Below are 22,014 nucleotides of genomic sequence, written 5' to 3' on the forward strand. Positions count from 1 at the left end.
GACTTCTTACATTTCCCTGCCCAGGACTGGGCCACATGGCCACCCTCAGCTCTCATGGTTAGGAAAGTCAGTGTCTGGCGATAGTGAATGGAGTTGCCATTTGGCTTGGCCCAGTGATAGCTTCCACCAGGCTTGGGTTCATTGCTATCTGAACAAAATTAGGGTTCTTCCCGGCAAAGAGGAAATAACTGCCATGGGTGTGGCAGTAACTTGTGTTTTTAAATGAAGTAATGATAGCAAGCATGGGTTTTGTGTTGCTGTGTGCCAAACACTGTTCTAAGCTTTACTGAGGCTTACGCACAAACTCATCCAGTCCTCATAAGAAGTCTGTGGCATAAAAAGTCTGTGCTCTTATCATTTCCACCATATAGAGGAGGAAACTGAGTCACAGAGAGATTAAATCACATGTACAAAATTACTTAGCTAGAAAGTGACAGAGCCAGGAGTCAAACTTAGGTGGTCTGGCTGGCTCTCTATGCTATACTGCCTTCATTAGGTAAGATGATAAAATACTTCAAGTAGCACACAGTAAGAATTAATACATGTTAGCTGGTATTATTAGTATTATTACTATTATCATATCTTTTTCGTAACCGCCCTGCCAATCAGACACATCAGCTTTATTAGATCGTTTAGAAAGCTAACCCCTACCAGGGTTAAATTAATTGCCCGGGTCACACAGTGATTGAGAACCAAGCTCAAATGTCAGCGAGTGCCAGGTGTTCTCTCAAGTTTGAGAATGTTGATTTAATGGCTGCACCACTTACCTATTACTTTTTTTTTAAGGTAGGGTCTCACTTTGTTGTCCAGGCTGGAGTGCAGTGGTTCAATCATAGCTCACTGTAACCCGGAGCTCCTGGACTCAAGCGATCCACCTGTCTCAGCCTCCTAAATAGGTGGGACAACAAGTGTGTGCCACACACCTGGCTAATTTTTTATTTCTGTAGAGATGGGGGTCTTGCTACATTGCCCAGGCCGGTCTCCACTCTTGGCCTCAAGCGATCCTCTTGCCTCAGTTACCTATACTATTGATCCTGGACTTACTCTGAAAAAACTACAATTGTTGAGGGCAGCCGGAAATCAGAGAAGGACACCCGGAAAGGTTAGATGGTAATTTGGGATGGATTTCTCCTTGTTCCCTTTCAGCTTTTGAGCTGCCTCTGTTTTCTTGGAGCCAGTCTTTCACAAACAGGATCTCTCATCCTACCTCAGGAGAGACTACCCATGGTTCTTGGTGAATTAGAACAGGTACAGTATTAAGCACCTACTGTATACCAGACCTAGATGTACACTGTCCCATCTGGTCCTTGTGGATAATCTGCAGACCACATCCATTACTTTTTCTCTGTTGTGAGATGAAGGGAGTGGAGTCTTCTAGCCAGAGATAGTGGTATTAGAACATTCTGGATACCCAGGCGGAGATGATGCCCTGTTCTCCGCGTTAGCCTCTCTGCAGTGCTCAGATATTTAATAAAAATAACAAGCACGGTCAGCTGGTCTTACATTTGGACAATTCTGGATTTATTTTAAAGCAAGATGTGTGGCATGGTTTTACTTATTTTTTTAATCCTAAAGGTCATCCGACTTTTCTTTTTCTGCTCATGGTCAGGAGGCTTCCTTATCTAAACAGTGATCTATTGTTCCAATCCTTAGACCCACAGAGAATTTTTTTTCCTTAACTTCAATTTTCACAGGACAGCTCCTCATCTTCCCATATTGCATGAAAAGTATCTTTCAACAAGAAGAAAAAAAAAAAAACTCTAATGAGCTTTCCCCAAATCTTCTTAAACCGAGTTCACTATAGAATATTTTATGCAAAAACGTCGCCTTCTCTTAGGTTATGACATCTTTTCCTTGAAAAGTGATCAGGGCATTGGACAAATCCTGGCTAGCTTATCTATTCCTTGCAGCGCAACTGCAACAAAGAAATATAGATGGCACTTTAAAGGCTTCAGAAATCAATTTAGCCCATAATCCATTTAGTTTAGATGTTAATGAAACTTGGTGGGTTTAAAAATAATGAATATTTAATAAGACATAAATTGAAAGACATAAACACTGTTGGCAATAATATAATGAAGTTAATAAGTCTTAGCCTCTGTGTGGCTGCCTCCCCCTCCCCAGATAGGGCGATTTTAGGAGTTGCTGTGTTGCTTACTGAAGTTCGCTGGCTGCAACTTCAGTGTGCCTTTAAAAACCTTAGTACGGTTGGGAACTGAGCTCTGGCAGATAAAGTGTGCTATCACACTGTGTTCAGTAGCTGCAGACGGCAACGGCTCTTCCTAGCTCCATATCTTCCAGAGATTTGTGTAACAAACTCAGTTTCCTGTCGTTGAAGGCAGGACGCAGCATAAAGCACAAAAAAGAAAAAGACATTTTGGTCAACACTCTGTCTGCTTTGGGTTTATAGAGGGGCTTTATTTAATGATCAGGAGCAAGCGTGTGATTACATGTGCTCAGAGCCTCAGACAATTTAAATGCCTTCAGCTTGGGAGTTAGACTTTTTGTTTTTCCCTTTAAAAGCATAGCACCAGGGCCAGCCCTTCGACTTGGTTCCTCCTTAGCTCTGTGGCTCCATCCTGTCTATCGTCCGCGACTGTATCTGCCTTTTCACCCCCCGAATTAGCTACCCTGTCTTCAGGCTTCCTGTGGTCCCTTTTGGTAAATCTAGGATCACTCCTTTCTGCCGTCACACCCAATAGGATCGTCCGTGTCACATCTTGGGAAATGTTTGTGTTTAACCTCACAGAAACCAACGCCTAGCTAAAATGAATTGGCGGCAGGATTTTGAAAACAGCCAAGTGTGAGATCGTCTGCCTCCCAATTCAGCGGTGGGCTGTCTCTTGGCACTAAAGTGGAATTCAGCTTCATATATCAGCTGGGGGGTGTTCAATAGATGGCCAGCTCGCTTTGGCATTCAATACCTGTTCATACATAGTAAACAGGGGCTTTCTTTGGTTGGGCAGGTATGGTGATTTTGCAAGGTAATGCAAGGGTGCTCCTGGGGAATCTTGTCTAAGAAAATATATGTGGGGCCCAGAAGTGGGATCCTGCCTAGGAGGACATGAGTGACATTTTATCAGTATAATGAGAAGTATCATTGTTAAAAATTATTATTATTTTTTTGTGCGTTTGTGTGCATGTTCAGAAAGAAGGGGATCAACCTGAAAGAGTCCAACCAATCGCATCATCTACCTTGATCCATTCCGACCTGACATCCGTTTATGGCACCGTGGTAATGAACAGGACTGTTTTATTCTTGGGGACTGGAGATGGCCAGTTACTTAAGGTTGGTTTTCTGTGCCTTCTTCAAATGTCTATTTTAATAGTGATATTTTGTGCTTTAAAAAAATTTTTTTTAATGCTTCTCGGTTATACATGAGACCAAACCAAGAACTTCGTGAACTCCTTAAAGACCCCCAGAAGTGGCCTGGAAGAAAATCTGGAATTCTGTATGTAAGAACCCCCATAGCCATGTAATGAAGTATCAGCTACCTTGCTGCCCAGGAGTGTGCCAAGATATTTTTCCTTCCTTACTCATAAGCCACCTGGGTGAGGTAAATGGAGGTCTGGTCCCTACCCCAACCCTGACTCACCTTCCCAAGACATGTAACCTTTTAGTTCTAGCTCCTTTATCATGGAAATGTACAAAGCACTTGATTTCTCACAACTTGAAAGAGATGAGAGATTATAGGGCTTGAAAAGAAGAAAAAACAGGTGTTCCTTCCCTCCAGCCCACTTACCACCCACAGAGGGGGTTTGTTTTCTGCCCTTTGTACCCACATACACCACAGAGAGGTTAGAGATCTAAAATCCTCTGAGACTTCTCTTGACTTTTATCTCAGAGGACTATTTTTTCCCCACTGTATGGATATACCCTGGTCAAGTGCAGGTTTTTATTCACTGATGAGAGGGGAAGAGGGGAGGAGGAGAAAATAAAAGCAGAGGTACCAAATGACTTGTCTGAAGTTATCTAGCGGTCATCTTATCAATGTCATCAGCAAACATTTATTGAAGACCCTCTGTGTTCTCCAACAACATTCATGGTTGGGAACTGCACCATTTCTATGACTAAAGACTGAGATTCCTTGGCCTCTCTGCAGCCATCCATTTACACTCAGATCAGATTCTTAATTGAATAATGGTAGATCTGTTTCCCTCAACTGATCTCCCACAGATAACTCACTGTGTGACTTTAGGTGAGTTGCTTAGCTTCTCTGAGCCTCCATTTCTTTACCAGTAAAATACAGTTCTACTAGACAACCCAGAAAAACCCTTTCCTCTTCTGATAGTCTCTAATTATGTCTTCTGCACACGTATTCCCCACCACCCCCATCCCCAAGTCAAAGCTATTTATTTGCTCCTGTTTGATCCTATTTCCAAATATGATCCTGTTTCCACACTTTTGCTCACACTGTACTTCCAGCCTGAAATGCTTTTTTGTTTTTTCTCTTATTTACGGCACCTTATGTATCTATACTCTGGCTCAGCTCAAACCCCACCTCCTCTTTGATGACATCTAAGCCTGGAGTGACCTTGCTCCCCTCTCGTTTCCTGAAATACTCATGATCTATGTCATTCTTGTGGCTCATTCCAAATGTCTTGCCTGGAGACCTCACCTTTTCACTGGTGTTTGTCTTGCCTTCCCAACTTGATTTTAAGCCTCGTGAGAAGGGGGCCATGAATTCCCACCGCCTAATACAGTGCTGAGTGCCTGGTAGGCATTTGATTTAATCTGTTTTCTTTGGAGGAAACCCAGTAACATATGGGAGGGAGTTTGTTTGTATATACATTCTTTTAAAATATACATTGATCATCTTTCCTGTTGTGTTAGCTTTATTTCCTGGGGAAGGGTAAATACCCATCCATCATTCTACACAAGTCACTGGGTGACATCTGTAGCTCCACCAACGTGGTCAGGCTTATTGGACCCATTTGCCTGGCAGGAGTTTCCATCAAGCCTTTCTGGGTCTCCTCACCAATTATCTCTTCAGATTTGGGATGTTTTTGACGGATGTTTTGACAAGAACACTGTTTCCCCAAAGCCGAGCCAACCAAACTGCTACATGGTGAATTGGAGGTGAAGGAACACTCGTCTATAAATAGTTCCCCATGGGACGGCCTGGTGTTGCCTGTCCTGTGTGTTCACCCAGCAGCCTGCATGCAGCTGGCTAGCTTCTAGAGATGTGGCAACGAGGGAGTGAGACCAAGCTGCAACTTCATGCTGCTGAGGAGGCCACGACCGAAGTCTCGCTCTCCTTAGGGTCTGTATGGGGTACCCATTCAGAAGCTACCTGTGGGGCCTCGTTGTTTTTTTAGGGTTTGAATAACAAAGGCAACTTTTTGTTGTTTGTTTTGTGACTGCTAATGTTTACACAGTGCTTCCTAGATGCCAAGGGACTCTATATCTTCTAATGAATTCAGTTCTCTCCATGACACAACGGGGCAGGCCCACTATTCCCATTTTACAGATGAGGGAATCAAGGCCCAGAGAAATGGGATGATGTTGCTCAAGGTCACACAGGGGCAGAGCAGGGATTTGAACCTGGAATGACTTCAGAGACTGCACTAAGATCCCCTATGCTACACTGACTTTGTGACCTCTGCTGCAGACATGGGGACTACTCTCTGAGGATTCTGGGGGACACGTGGGAAACATGCGGATAGGGGTCCATGCCCTGGCAGGGGACATATGCTCCTGGGGTGAGTCAGGCTTCCTAGAGGCTCGGGAAAGAGTCCCAGCCTGAGAAGAAGGCGGACCATCTGACTGAGGGAACACCTCACTGGCGTGGTAACTTCTTGGGAATTAACACCCACCCAAAGCCCCCAATAAGAGAGTTCTCGCACTCAGGAGAAGGGTGTGAGGGATGAACTTGAGCTGACTTGGCCCACCAGGCTCCCTAGGGCAGCTCAGTAATGCCCAAGCCTCTCTTCTATATCCTGTGTACAGATTCTTGGATGTAGCCCCTGAATTTACCCAGAATCCTGAAGACCCGGGATCGTGCGGATAATTTGGAAGCTACTGATAATCCCCAAATCCCTTTATTCAGAAGCTTTGAGCGTCTGCCTTGCCAAGGCTTGTCACCAGAACTGTTAGAAAGGACGAACACTGATAGACACAAGCTTGGCTCCTTAAGCCACAGCGTGGGGGAACTAATGAGCGGCAAACAACAAAACTCAACCCAACGCAGACAGTAGGAGGAGGAGTAGAAAGAGGGCTCGAATCAGCCACAGCCTGACTTCAGTTTCTGAGTGATCGTGAGTTGACGGCATTTTGACATGAGCCAGGCACTGTTGTATATACCTTGTTGAATGAGAGTCAGGAAACAGCAATTGGAGCCCAATTGCTGTTTTTTACCACCACCACTAAAAACCTGGCTTCTTAAGTCTCTGCAAATCCTATGAGTTGTAATATAATTGGTGTAATTTTAAGCTTCATGTTATTTAGATAATTTTTCCTTATTGTAAAGGTAATATATGCCCATGTAAAAAGTTTCAGAGTCGTGGGGGGTGAGAGGACAGCAAATAAAAAATTACTCCTAATTGTGTTGTGCAGAAGCGACTACTGTCAGCATTTTGGATTCTCTATTTATGTAGTTGAGGTCGGATTTTGCATCCCATTTTTGCATCCTTTTCTTCAGTTAGTGGGGGAAAATGCTTATATTAAAATGTTATTGTAAACCTTTTGTAAATAGTATTTTTAAATAACTATATCATATTCTATTATTTGGGTACATTATTTTGAACTTAAGCTAAGATACCGGATCACTTTAAAAGTATCTTTAAAGACACACATTTTCCAAGGAAGATGGCATTACCTCCAAAGGTAAGATTTCACTGATGATCTGTGAAGAAACTAAAGGTTACAGTATGCCAGTACTTTTACTGTCCTCCTTCTCTTGCCTTTAGACCTAAGTCCCTTTATAAGATTTTGGGGAAATAGAAGGAATTTAGAACTCAAAGGGTCCTTTGAGAGCATCTAATCTGCTCTTTTATTTGATCAGTGTACAGTCCCATGGTGGTGAGGTGAGTTATGTCTTGTCACCCCCCGCCGTTATTTCCCCATCCTGCTTCCTTTCGGAACATGATTGCATGCTGGATTTTTTTCAGTCGTCAGCATCTCCACTGAGATCAGCTGAAAAGTATGGTCACACTGAACTCAGCTTTGCGGAATTCACATTTCACGTGTTGCACAATGTACGCATTTTGGTAAACACACACCAAGCCTTTCTCCAGATGATAGTACAGCCTATCACGTGGTTTGGATTCCTTTGAGCTGACTCTGTTGCCTCTAGAAAATTGTCCTTATTTCAAGGGCAGAATTGTGTATTTTGAGCTTTTCCAGGTGGTAAAATAAGTAATAACGGAATATGCATGAAATTTGAAATTTGTAACTTTATGCATGCCCATTAACCTTTCTTGTAAGCGTAAAAGATAAGAAAGCAATGGGCAAGGAAGAATAATCGCTAACATTTCTGAGCTCTTCCTGTGTGCTGGGCATTAGAACCAGCATCTGCACGGGTTAACTGGTTTAATCCTCACCAGTCAATACCTTCACCTCCACCACTTTATAAATGAAAAAACCTGAGGCCTCGAGAGGTTAGGTATCTTGTTCAAGGTGCTCTGAACCTAAATAATCTGTCCAGAGCCCGAGATTCTATCCCCCAACTAAACTGCATTAACTCTTACAGAGCTTAGTAGAGTTTGAGGAGCTGGTTTTTGTCATATTTCTTCCTAATACTGGAGTATAAGGGTTGATACCAAGATGCAGATGTTTGAGGTTTCATGAGAAGGGGCCAGAAACCTTGTGGTTTAGTTTGTTCCTATTTGGGGATGGCCTCCTAGCAACCCAGCTGAGTGCAGAGCCCGTTCCTCTCAGAGCCGCACATAGTTCATGGGGGTCTCTGAATCTCCTTTGGGGCCCCAGCTTTACCCCAGTCGCTCCTTTATAGGAAAGACAGGAATTCTGTATTCCAGTTGCTGTTTTGGATCATTTCATCAGTAAAGACTAGTGTCTTCCTGACCTCCCAGGGACTGTAGTAGGGTTCAGGATACAGGAAGCTATATCACACAGCTCTATCTTGTCCCCATATCCAGTCTTGAGGTATTTCCTATGTGCTTGGGGTCAGACTGGTTACCCTCAAAAAACTCTACTCCCACTTAATGGCTTGCTTTCTTTTATTTATTTATTTTTTTCTTTTTTGAGCCAAGGTCTGACTCTGTTGCCCAGGCTGGAGTGCGGTGGTGCGGTCTCGGCTCACTATAACCTCTGCCTCCTGGGCTTAAGTGATTCTCCCACCTCAGCCTCTTGAGTAGCTGGGATTACAGCCCTGTGTCCCCACACCTGGCCAACGTTTTATATAGGCAGGGTTTTACCATGTTGCCCAGGCTGGTCTCAAACTCCTAGGCTCCAGGGATCCTCCCACCTACGCCTTCCAAAGAACTGGGATTACAGGCATGAGCCCCTGCACACGGCCCCATTGATGGATTTCGTTTATTCAAATCACAGCAAAATTAAACCAGTTCCAGAAAGTTCTGTCTGAATTCAAACAGAAGCAAAATCTCTGTACTACCTAAAGAGTCTGCCTTGACTGTGGTTATTAAAGTTTTTGAATGAACGTAAGAGAAAAAAATCTTTTGTAAAGACAAGCTCTACTATATACCCAGAAAGTGTTCAAATAAGGAATAGGAGAACTTGGGGAACCTAGAACAGGACCTGGGACCGGAAGTGGTGGTGGTGGGGATGACTGAGCTAACAGACCAAAAAGTTAAAACAGCAGGAAGTGTCAAAACTTGGAAGTGGGTTCACTGGTGGGCCGTTTAGGATGTCATGTGAAGCCTAGTTCAAATTCTCCCCACCTCATTAATTCCAATTTATGAGTTTTGCAGGGACTCCCCAATTTGAAACTTTTACTCCCATATAATCCACAAATCTAGAACCTGTGGCTGAGACTGTATGCTTCTCTTACTGTCTACACTGCAACAAGTAGATTGGAAACAAAAGAGAAATTTGCCTTGATTTTTATATTTCATCTTTGTTACTTCTAACTACTGAGGCACATTAAATACTTACCTTGCTTTCTCCTGTGTGTGCGTGTGTGTGTGTGAGCATGCACGCATGCACGGGCATGCCTGTGTATGTGTATGTGTATGCAGGCATGCACGTGCATATGTGTGTGTGCACTTGTGTGTGTGTATGTGTGATTTAAGTCTCCTTCCCAGCATTTCTCAGAAACTGCTTATGGAAAAAAATAATAATAAATGAAAGGGTTGGCTTGTTTGCCCTTCAACTAGTTAGCCCCACAGAGTGAGACATTGGAAATTAAATTTGGCATAAAATATTATAGCTTTTTGAACACCTGTGGCTTTTCCATCTCATGGTAATCTTAAAGAAAAAAAAATAGTCTTTTGTTTTCTCCCCCCACATTTTCCTCACCGTGGTATCCTTCCCGTGGGTGGTCTTGAACCTGTCTTGCAATTGTATGGTGTTGAAGTCTCCACTCAGTTAATTTCACAGTGCCGTTGGGAGTTTTGTATGCAACAAAAATCCCAAGGCTAGTTAATAGTCTACCATGAGGCTGCAGGAGGATGTCAACAGAAACAATATGTTGACACGAACTGAAATTCTCCATCAGAGAAAATTTGTTTTCTGCACAGGCTTCAGCTGGAAAAAGCTGAAGAGCTCTATAAAATCTTGAATGCTAATAGAGTCGTTTTTCATTTAATAAATATTTATTGGGCACCTTGTATGTGCCAGGTACTGTTCTGGGTGCTGAATATACAAAGGTGAACAAAACAGGCAATGCCCCTGCTCTCTTGGTGGGAAGAAAAAGACAGAAAACAAGTAAATGGATTAATCAGCGATAAAGACAGTTTAGATAGTGCTAAGTGCTATGAAGAAAACAGAGTGATGGGTAGCGAGTGACAGAGGTGTTCAGCGGAGAAGTGATCAGGGAAGGCTTCTCAGAGGAGGTGATGTTGGAGACTTGAAGGATAAAGACGTATACAAGCATGCACATGGAGAAGGTTCAGATTGACTTCAGATTAGATCTATATTAAGGTCGTATCCTGGAAGATAAAAATCCACATCATGCCCAAGGAGTGTGTGTGTCAATTGGATGAGATTTCTCTTATGCAAAATTCAACCCATTTTGGGTTTTTGTGACTCATTGTTACTTCCTGCATTGCTTCACTGATCATGTTCTTTTTCCGAGGCTGCCCACCTCAACTGAGCTGAGGAAGGAACGTTTCCCTTGCTCCAGTCTTGCTGGCTTTTGTCTCTGTGTTGATATTCTCATGAAGTTTGCAATTAGAAAGTCCAAGTGTTCCATTAGGGCCTGTGGGCTGGGGCTCGGGCTAGGTGAGAGACAACATTAACACCGACGTGTCCTGTCTCATCTGAGAGAGATGAGACTCTAGGGGCCACAGAAGCAGAAATCCCTCACCCCTCTGTGTAGCACATTTAGGACCTTTGTGGTGAAAACTAAAACTTCCTCTTGTCCTGTCCTCAGGATTATGGAGAGCATTGTTTGCATAATCTAGCAAAAAGAAAAACAATTTGACTCACTCACCCTCAAGGATTTTTAAATTTAAATTTTATGTATTTATTTTTAAGGTAATACAGTGATATTGTTTAAAACTCAAAAGAACCAAGAAAATATTCCGTGAAAGTCACCTGTTCTTGACTTCCAAGGCAACCAATGATAGCAGTTTCATGGGTATCTTTCCAGAGATAGTTTATATCTGTCTACAGGCAAAAGAGTGAAGATATTCTTCCTCCCTTTTGTTGAAACATAAAACACAGTAAACAAATACGTTTTTCATATATATATTATATATGTAAAAATACCTGTATATGTAAATATGTCTGTATTTATAAATATGTGTACATATTTCATATTACATTAACTATAATACAAAGAGCTTTCTAATTATTTTTATAGCTGAATAGTATTCCCTTGTTTGTAGTATAGTTTACTTAACCAGTTCCCTATTGATGGACATTTAAGTTGTTTTAATCTTTTCTTTATAACATACAATGCTACAATGAATATTTATCATTATATATCATTCCTCACACACACACACACATATATATATATGAGGGGCTGCAGGGTCCAAGGGTATGTGCTTTATAATTTTGATAGATGATGCCAAATTACCTTCTAGAGAGGTCTGGCTTCCATCATTGATGAAACATACTAATTTAAACCCAGCATCTATGGCTATCAGGACAAGCTTCAGTGCAAGCCATGCTAAGTAGCTTTTTCAGGAAACTGATTGGTAAATCCTGGGCCACAGAACTTTTTGATAACTTGTAAAAAAAAATGAAAGAAAGAAAGAGAGAGAAAGAAAGAGAGAGAGGGAGGAAGGGAAGGGAAGGGAAAGAAAAGAAAAAGAAAAGCTTCCTTGCCACAGTTCAGAGTTCTAGAGAGAATATTGGTGCTTCATTTCCAAAGTACTAAGTAAATAAATCAATGTTGCACCCAACTGGATCTTTCCAGGTGCCACCCATCTGTATCAATGATGCTCCAAGAGTAAATAAAATAAGCCCCCAATAAATACTGCAGTGCAGCTCCTAATTTGCGTAAAATGGATGAGTGGTGGCATAAAGTATGTTTTTACTTTGTAATTTTAAAGCAAACCCCACAGACACAATGTCATTTCACCTCAACATATTTCGTTATGTATCTCTCAAAAACTACAGTTATTTTCTTAAATAATTGTAACCATAATGCCATGATCACAGCTAATAGAATTATCAGTCATTCCTTAGGATCACTTACTATCCAGTCTGTGTAACCAAATATTCCCAATTGATTTAAAAATGTATTTAAAATGGTTTTGTTCAAATTGGTATTTGCACAAAGTCCTCAAACCAGATTTGGTTGTTCTATTATCTACAGCAGTCTCCTCACTTACTTTTATTGCCTGCTACTGACTTAACTGAAAAACCAGGTCCTTTGCCCTATAGAATATCTCTTACCATGTGTTTGGCTTTCTGCTTCCTTGTGGTGTCATTTAGCTTGTTCCTCTACTCCTGCTTCCTAGTGCTACATGGAAGTTAGTGCTAAAGACTTGATTAGATTCAGGTTCAACTTTATTGGCAAGAATACATTATGGGTGTATGCTGCCCAGTGATGCTTTTGCCATGATGAATTCCTGAAGAGATGCCAGGGCAGCAGCTTCTCTTTTCTTGACCCTTCCTTGAGAATATTTCTATCAATGTTTGTTTTTTAAAACAAACAAACAAACAAACAAACAAAAACTGGCTTCCTGTTTCTCTTTCCTTATACAACTGCTTTCCAGACCAGATCAACTGAATCTGAGCTGATTAATACAGCTAATGAATTAGAGATGGCAAATCCTGGCAAGCCCATACCTTGGTCAGTGCCTGTCCCTTGGCTCCGCTTACAGGATTCTGTAGAGCAGTGTTGGCCAAGAGAACTTTCTGTGATGATAGAAGTGTTCTACACCTGTACTCTCCAGTATGGTAGCCAGTCACCACAGGTAGCTAGTGAACACTTGAAATGTTGCTAGTGTTTTTAATTAAATTTAAATTTTTAATTAAATTTAAATTTAAATAGCCATTATGTGGCTAGTGGTTGTCATATTGGATAGTGCAGCTATAAAGTCATTTTAAAATGACTTGAGACACACACCTTTCCCACCTCCCTTAGGACCTAACTGCTTCTGTTTTAAGAAGAGCTTTTAAGAAGTCATATTTCATATGTTTGGTTAGTGAGATTGACTTTTACAAAGCTGCTGCTGAATTTGGTGAGCAGTCCAAGGGCTTCAGGTGAGCCACTATTTGCACCAAATCCACCTGGGCTTGACCCAAGGAGATGATAGAAGGAAGCCACTGATTGCCGGGCAAAGCTAGACCCAGGCCCGGGCCCTGGAAAGGGGAAATGAATGCAGGAAGTTGCTCTGTGTGCAAAATTGATAAGAAGCCTTTGGCTAAACAGCAGATACCTAACTGCCATCAGGATATGTGGGTATAGGCATATTATTGATTAGTAGATGTGTGAAGTAGACTTTGTCCAAAAAGAATCTCAGGTGCCAAATTTTTCTTTTCAAACCATGCTTCCAATGTAGCTGATATCTACAGTGGTAGAGATATGATATAGATAATCTATCTGGATGTGTTCAGACTGACAAAGTGTTGAACGCCTTCACTTTTCAAAGTAGTGGGTACAAATTGTGTTAGGTACAAAGAAGATTAAAGGTTAGGTACAAAGGTGATTAAGACATGGTCCCAGGTCAGGCACGGTGGCTCACACATGTAATCCCAGAACTTTGGGAGGCAGAGGCGGTGGATCACCTGAGGTCAGGAGTTCGAGATCAGACTGGCCAACATGGTGAAACACCGTCTCTACTAAAAATACAAAAATTAGCTGGGCGTGGTGGTGCATGTCTGTAGTCCCAGCTATTCAGGAGGCTGAGGCAAGATAATGGCTTGAACCTGGGAGGCGGAGGTTACAGTGAGCCAAAATCGCACCACTGCACTCCAGTCTGGGCAACTGAGCAAGACTCTATCTCAAAAAAAAAAAAAAAAAACCATGGTCCCTGCCCAAAGGGAACTTGCAATCTAGTAACAGATTATTATCTATTGACTATTGATTATGTGCTAAGCATCTTTCATAGTTCTTATTTGATCCTTACAAAACTGTAATAAGGAAGGCACTATTAGCCCCATTTTTAGAGATGAGGAAATTGAGGCCCAGGGAGATTAAGTTACTAGTTCAAAGTAGTGCAGCTACTTAAAGGATGGAGGCAGGATGCAAACCCAAGCTTAAGCCACCATTGTACTTCTCTAGCACTATAGGATTAGAGTCTCCTGATGGGTCTTCATACGCATGCTTCAAACCCCGCCTTCTCACCATCTCCTCTTGCTCCTCGACTCATGACCATGGCCTCCTCTCTCTCATCTACAGTAAAAGGCAGGTTTTTTACACAGGCCCACAAGATCCTTGATTATCCTTCCCCTGTTATCTTACTATCTTATTGTTCACTCCTCTACCTCTCTCCACTGAAGCCACTCTGGCCTCCTCCCATTTTAGTTTCTTTGCACTGGCAGGGCTGCTTTTAAGAACATGTTTCATTCGAGTATGAAAATAAATCATCTCCTGCAAGTCTGAATAAATACCACCTTTTCAGTGACACCTACCCTGAACATAATATTCTCTTAACCCCTAACCCCACTATATTTTGTAATTTACTTTTTTCTTTTTAAGTTACTCACCCCACCACACACACACAAGAATGTAAGTTCTATGAGGTCAGGAGCTCTCCCTTCCCCATTTTGTTCACTGCCGTTTTTCAAACACCCAGAACAGTGCTGGGTGCATAATGGGTGTTTGGTAGATGTTTGTTGACTGAAGATGGATGAAGCTCAGGTGTGTCCAATTTCAAAACCATTGAGTACTGAGTCACACTTGCGTATATTTTATATGTGAACACAAACCTACTTGTCTGTATCTGCCACGTTAATCTGGGTCACTTCTAACGGTATGACGATCAGAGTATCCTGTGCAAATACATGTGGGAGCTACTTCCTTTAATTTCCAGTCTCTCTTGAGACAGCACTAATGAAGCTGTCACTTGTGGCTTCCTATAGGGCCAGACATGGTCAGAAATTGTGGTCAGCCAGCTTCCACATATGAGGATACTACCCGAGACCTGAAGAGCGGCTTTTTTTGTTTGTTCATTTTTTATGCCTTTGCCCTTACAAAAGAAGAAATACTCTGCTTGTTATTACCAGCCTTGTTGAGGACTGAGATGTGGGAGGGTTGATTAAGGAGCATGGTACCTTAGGCGGTATTTGTAGTGAGTGAAAAAGGATGTAGCTTTATGATTAAGCTACAATTTTCGCCACCCCGCTATTCAAAGTATTGAATAGAGGCTGGGTGCGGTGGCTCACACCTGTTATCGAGCACTTTGGGAGGCCGAGGCGGGTGGATCACAAGGTCAGGAGATTGAGACCATCCTGGCCAACATAGTGAAACCCCATCTCTACTAAAAAAATTAACCGGGCGAAGTGCGTCTATAGTCCCAGCTACTCGGGAGGCTGAGGCAGTGGAATCGCTTGAACTTGGGAGGCAGAGGTTGCAGTGAGCCAAGATCGTGCCACTACACTCCAGCCTGGTGACAGAGCGAGACTCCGTCTCAAAAAAAAAGAAAAGAAGTATTAAATAGAAATCATGTTTCTCTTTTTGAAAAAAAAAATAGGTTATTCTTGGTGAGAATTTGACTTCAAATTGTCCAGAGGTTATCTATGAAATTAAAGAAGAGACGCCTGTTTTCTACAAACTTGTTCCTCATCCTGTGAAGAATATCTACATTTATCTAACAGCTGGGAAAGAGGTAGGTAGAAATACTAGTTATTGCTTCTGATTTATGAATAAAAATGGTTTACTCGATGTCATTATCTAGTAGCAAAGCTTTTACTTTGGACTACAGAGTTTAAGCAGTGCCCTAGGCTTCGAGGAGACCCGCAGTGGTTCACAGGCACGGAATTAAAAACCTTACTGACTGTCAGTAAGTAAGCAAGAAATATTATCTGTTTAGACAATTTTATTATTGGCTGTATTTCCAGTGCTAAGGTTTTCAGAGGAGGGTGTGCTTGCAAATGGGCACATAATCAGCAAGGTAACTGAATTTACACATTTATTGTGTGGGCACTGAATGGTTAGATGCATTTATGAATCTACCCAATGGGACTGGCTTTGGAATTTGGGGTTAATATCAGGCCACAGTCTCATACACATTCATGAACCAGGAAATATATGGTACTAACCCTCCCCCTCTTCATTTATCTTGCTGTTTTGGCTTTTCTTTCCCTTCTGCTTACTGAAATAAAAGTAATATATTTTTATATTTCCTTCATCTTTACCAAGTGATTTCGCCAAGGGAAGGAGAAAAGAAACTAATTGTTAGTGAGTCTCTACTATGTATTAGTCACTGTTCTTTGCACGATCTCTGTCTAGATGCACAGAATTATGTACATACACATACACACAAGTGTAGAAAACAGTGTTAATGAAATGTGTTACTGACTGCGCATAGTGGCTCATGCCTGTTATCCCAGCACTTTGGGAGGCTGAGGTGGGAGGATCCCTTGAGGCCTGGAGTTTAAGGCTGCAGTGAGCCATGATCAAACCACTGTACCCTAGCCTGGGTGACAGAGCAAGACACCACCTCACACAAAAAAAAAGAAAAAAAAAAAAAAAAAAAAAGGCTGGACATGGTGGCTCACGCCTATAATCCTAGCACTTTGGGAAGCCAAGGCGGAGATCACCTGAGTTCAGAAGTTCAAGACCACCCTGGGCAACATGATGAAAACCCATCTCCACTAAAAATACAAACAATTAGCTGGGTGTGGTGGTGCATGCCTATAATCCCAGCTACTTGGGAGGCTGAAGGACAAGAATCGCTTGAAACCAGGAGGTGGAGGTTGTAGTGAGCTGACATCACCACTGCACCCCAGCCTGGGCAACAGAGTGAGACTCTGTCTCAAAAAAGAAAAAAAGAAGAAGAAGAAGAAAAAGAAATGTGTTTTTAATTTAATGAGATAGTTACCCTTGTTTTATATGAAGAATCTAAGACTTGGAGAGGTTAAATAACTTGTTAAAGAATATCTATATATCTATATAGATAGATATGTATGTATATATTTGTAGGTTAGCCTTTGCAGGGCTAAGACAAAAACTCAACCCTGATTCTAAAGCCCGTGATACATGGTATTAAATCCAAAATTTGTGAAAACTGGACATTCCCTGGCTCAGTGGTTTTGACCCATGACCATTTGAACATGGAAAGTGCAAAGAAGGTAATTGAGACTTACATAATTCTATAATGGATGTAACAGATACTCTCAGCCCACCCCTGGTTTTCCATTCTTTTTCTTTCAGTCATTCTAAGAAGAATAGCAATGACAGCCATCTACATGTGCTTTTTGAGTCACAGATAAGATGTCCAAGCAATTTGTAGTTTCTGGTATTCTTATAAAGATGATATCGTTCTTTGCACATTGAAAAGTCAGTTGTATCAAAATGAGCGCATTGAGATGGCCACATCTTCCCACAGAGCTTGTAAACCAGTCTTTCACCATGTAGAATCTCCTATGCCAATTTGCTTCACCATTCAGACACTTTGTATTATGTGTCTTCCCTGGGGATCCCATCTTTGAAAGACCTTTGTCTACCCAACAAACTGCACATATTAAGTAACGGTTCCCATTCCCAGGGTTTATTTATCAAGGGCATCTCAAAACTGCTGGTCAGAGTCCTGACTGCGCTCCCACATGGAGCTGATAAAATTTCAACCCAAAGCAAAGAAATTTGATATCTTGCTTAATCCGTGCATGTTTTTCCATTCAGTTTTTTGAAATATTGCAAATAGCTCATAAGCCCCCATTACTTCCTTCATGGATAGTAATGGAACCCTAGAACTCAGGACCCTAGGCTGGGAACCACTGTGAAAAGCCACCAGTAGTTGATGGGTTCCCACTTTCTAGAAAGCAAAAAGTTCTAGCCTCTGGTCATTCAAAGCCTGAAGTCCTAGGGAGAGTTTTTGACTGGGCATCAAAGCTGGTTAGCCCTGCATTCTTCACTGAGGATTACTGCTAGAGATCCTATTATTTGAACTCTGTAAGAGACAAAGCCCAAGGAAGGCTCTTTCCTAGGCTATTGGGGAGATAAGAACAGCCAAACTAATAAGCTATGGCATATCCATGAAATGGTATGATACGGGGCTGCTAAAAATAATCATATGGAGATGTGTGCATTTATGTGGAATAGTCATTACGGTCTGTTATTAAATTAGAGAGCAGGTCTAATGTATTTTTAGTGTCCCCTCTCTCTCTCTTTCTTTTTTTTTTTTTTTTTTTTGAGATGGAGTCTTGCTCTGTCACCCAGGCTGGAGTACAGTGGCACAATCTCAGCTCACTGCAACCTCCGCCTCCACGGGTTTGAGCAATTCTCCCGTCTCAGCCTCCCTATTAACTGGAACTACAGTCACACACTACCATGCCTGGCTAATTTTTGTTTGTTTGTTTGTTTTAATAGAGACGGGTTTAGACAGGGTTGGCCAGACTGGTCTTGAACTCCAGGCCTGAAGTGATCCTCCCACCTCAGGCTCCCAAAGTGCTGGGATTACAGGTGTGAGCCACCGTGCCCGGTCAGTGTCCTCCCTCTTATACAGAGTTATATTTGTGTGTTTAAATACACTGAGTAATAGTTCTCAGAGAATGTTCTGGAGACCCATATTCCACAGAATGCTCTGAGCAAAAGTGGTCCCATGACCAGCTGTTACTTACTATACCCCTCCTGGAATAGTATATGTGTATGTGGGGAATAGTATATGTGGGGCTCAGCATATTCAAAGGCTCTCAGAATCCCTGTGCTAAGGAAACCTGTTTCGCTTTTTCAGTCTAAGGTTTCATGTTTGCTGGATCATGGAACCCTTTTCTTACATAATAGCAGTAACCAATACTTATTGAACATTTAGTACCTGTCAGACAATGGTTCATAATAACCCCATGAAGTCGTGATCCATTTTACAGATGAGGAAACAAGGTTAGAGAGATTGCGTGACACTATTAAAATCCGTCAGTGTTACAGAGGCATTTGTGAACTACCAGAAAATACTTTCCTCCATTCTGGTTAATTCTGGCTCAGGATCATGGGCTGCTGGTTGCATCTGTCAGCAGTGTTGGGGACTATGAAATGGAAGGGCATGGTTATCCTCCATGAAGTCAACTTGGAACTGAAGGGTCCACCTCAGGATAGTCCCTGTTTTCCTCACAAAATAGAGGAAAATAGAGAGCTCCCTTCTACAACTCTTTATTTCTCTAACCTGCTAAAGAGGTTATTTATACTATAGCTTGTGCAACTTCCTGGCATAATGAGTTCCACAAGTTCCCTTACTACCTGCTGTGTGGTTTTGCCTGCAGAAAATGCTCTGTGTGATGCTCAGCTACTCCCTGCCTCTGACCGCCCTACTTGGAGGCTCTGACTGGCTGCCTAGATGTTTGGGCCTGCCCAGCTGGGGTGCCCTCTTTGTGGGCTGCTGTTTCCTGACAACAGCAAGAGGCAGCTCTAGGGACAGGGAAGTGATTTGACTATTCCCCCTGTTTCTTTTATTTTCTACTCCACTGGAGGGGTGTGAGCAAAGCAAGCCAGGAGCTGAGGTCACGGCGCTGCCCCTGGCAGGGGTGTGGGAGGGCCTGGTCCCTGGTCCTCCTCATTTCCACATTGAGTGCCAACCTCCTGCTGACACTCCTGGGACAGAGCCTTTGCTGTTCCCTAATGCTCATTTCCAAAATGCCATTGGCCACACATGGACTGTCTCTGTATGAAAACCAGGCAACCTGATTCCATGATCCCTATGGAAATCATCATTAGCAGATCGGAAACCCAACTGCATGTCAGACTCACCTGAGAGAGCTCTTAAAATACAGATTCCTGGCCAGACACAGTGGTGCATGCCTGCAATCTCAGCGCTTTTGGGAGGCTGAGATGGGAGGAGCACTTGAGCCCAGAAGTTCAAAACCAGCCTGGGCAACATAGTGAGACCCTGTGTCTTTAAGAAAAAAATATTTTAAATGGAAAAAATACACATTCCTGGGCTCCGCCCCCAGACTTAGTGAGTCTCTGGGGCAGAGGCCTGGGAATATGCACTGTCAAAAGCTCCCCAGGTGATTTCCATACAAGGACTTCATGTCCTAGAACTTGAGACCCACTGCCCAGTGCCAATATGAAGGTGTTTTGAGTGCAAGTTGATAAATAGGCTCTTTTTGGCCTTTCATTAGATAAGGTGTTGTAGTTTTGCTGCTGTTGCTTATCATTCTGTCTGAACCACTGTCCTCTTTCTTTTTAGGTGAGGAGAATTCGTGTTGCAAACTGCAGTAAACACAAATCCTGTTCGGAGTGTTTAACAGCCACAGACCCTCACTGCGGTTGGTGCCATCCACTACAAAGGTATCTCCTGAATTCTTTCTCACCAACTCGCATTTTCGAAAAAGTGTCATGCGGCAGAACACTTGTTGCCCTACTTTAACGATCCATTGCAGTGACCTGAGGGAACTGATCTCTTCCTCGACTAAAATCTCGTTGTGCAATCCTAATGAATTCTCCAAGATGTTTCCAGCCGCGTCCGTGCTATGCAATCACTGGACCGGGGGGGCTCCCCAGGCTGAGGGCGGGAGGGGCAGGTGTGCGGCCTTCAGGAGAACGGGCGAGAGCAGGCAGATTTGGTTTTTACTTTCTCCAGAGTTCTCCAAGACTCAAGAGAGAGGCAAAAGGTCCCCCCTCCGAGAAGATAAAAGAATAGAGATGTTTGAAAATTTTTCCGTTGAATCCCCATCATGTCATGTATTCTGTTCGCTCCGCAGAAGCCTCGTTATTGATGGCGCCGTCTCCTAATGCGCCGCACAGCTGTGGGCCTGATGTACAATCTCAGTCTCCGGGCAGAATCTGCCCAGCCTGGTCTGGAATGACGATGTTCACGACCCATCTAGGCTCAGGGGCGACTCGGAGCAGCTTCCCCGCCATGGCAGTTTCCTAGCGTCCCTGGGCCCGGCCTGGTTGGATTCGCCGTCGCCATGGCAACCCAGTACTGGGGCTCTTGCCGGAGAAGCAAAGGAGGAGAGAGCCTTCGCTGCAGCTCAGGCGGGAGAGAGAGAGAGAGAGAGAGAGAGAGAGAGAGAACGAAAAAAAAACCCATAACAGTGTCTGTCAGTTTGGTGCTTTCAGTTTTTAAAGGTGAAAAGGATAAGAAAGAGCAGAGCAGGTGGAGAGATGCTGAAGGCTGAACCAGGGGACAGTTTGGGACTAGAAAAGAGGAGGAAGAGAATTGGGGACTGAACGGTGAGGCAGCCAAGAGAAATGAAGGGAGAGGGGGAAATGCAATACAAGCAAGAGGTTTAGGAAACAAACCAAAAATATGGGGATGGAATTAATTAAGAGTTCATGGGGGAAGGCACAATTCGAGCTGCAGCAAGAGGAATAATTGCCCCTGCCATTTGCTACGCTTCCTTACCGGGCTGTTTCCGTCAGAGTCACTGGCAGACAAACGAAGCAAGGGCCAGAAAAATGCTCATGAATAATTCACTGATCACGAATGGGATTTATTTGTTGCACACTCACTGAGCAGTCTTGCCATAATCTTTTAGATCCATTCATTTATGTAGCACCCCTGTCTGTATTTGTAGAGCTGTGTACAGGAGTCAATTCGATAATGGCGGCGACGATGGTGGTGATTAAATAGCCACATGGAGCTAGCAGCTAACGTATTAACAAGCTCAGCTCTGGAGCCTGTGGGAGATGTCCAAGCTGGTGATATGAATTTGGGAGTTGGTGGATTTTAGATGGTACTCAGAGAAGCCGTAAGACCAGACGAAGGAGTGAGTGTTGATTGAGGAGAGAAGTTTGAGAACTGAGCATTGAGGGGCTGTGGTGTTTAGGGGTTGGGGAGAAGGAGGGGAAACAGAACAAGAAATAAGGAGGGAGCAGTCAGAAGGGGAAGAGGAAAAACTGGAGAGGGTGGTCTCCTGGAAGCCAAGGAAAGAAAGGAGGAGGAAGCGATCCACTGGGTCAGATTCAGCTGAGAGGTCAAGCAGGAGAAGAAAAGAATGGATCCATTGCACTTAGCAGGTGACAGTGGGTGACTGCTGGGAATGCCATTGTTAGGAGTGGCGCTAAATCCACTAGAGACAATGGGAAAATAAGACCTTAAGCAGGGACAGCTTAGAGAAGCTTTACTGAGAAAGACAGCTGAAAAAATGAAGCAAACACTGGAAGAGTAAGTAGAGTCCAAAGAATTTTTTCTTTTTTTCTTTTTCTTTTTTTTTTTTTTTTTTTTTTTTTTGAGACGGACTCTGGCTATGTCTCCCAGGCTGGAGTGCAGTGGCATGATCTCGGCTCACTGCAACCTCCACCTCCCAGGTTCAAGCCGATTCTCCTGCCTCAGCCTCCCGAGTAGCTGGGATTACTGGCATGTGCCACCACACCC

At 43.0% G+C, this 22,014-nt stretch overlaps 1 protein-coding gene across 11 annotated transcripts in view; it reads left to right on the plus strand.

The window, feature by feature from the left end:
• Positions 1–22,014, plus strand: part of PLXNC1 (plexin C1) — a 159,443-nt gene that overhangs the window by 17,360 nt on the left and 120,069 nt on the right. For all 11 annotated transcript variants that reach the window (XR_002515781.2, XM_003906962.5, XM_021922778.2 and 8 more), the window contains exons 2-4: positions 3,149–3,289; positions 15,232–15,366; positions 19,882–19,982. Coding sequence is in view for 10 of the 11 variants with exons in the window: in XM_003906962.5 (XP_003907011.2) it covers positions 3,149–3,289; positions 15,232–15,366; positions 19,882–19,982 (377 nt within the window). In the remaining variant the exon portion in view is untranslated. The remainder of the gene's footprint in view (positions 1–3,148; positions 3,290–15,231; positions 15,367–19,881; positions 19,983–22,014) is intronic.

The sequence above is a fragment of the Papio anubis genome, chromosome 9, assembly GCF_008728515.1.
Source record: "Papio anubis isolate 15944 chromosome 9, Panubis1.0, whole genome shotgun sequence".
NCBI lineage: Eukaryota > Metazoa > Chordata > Mammalia > Primates > Cercopithecidae > Papio > Papio anubis.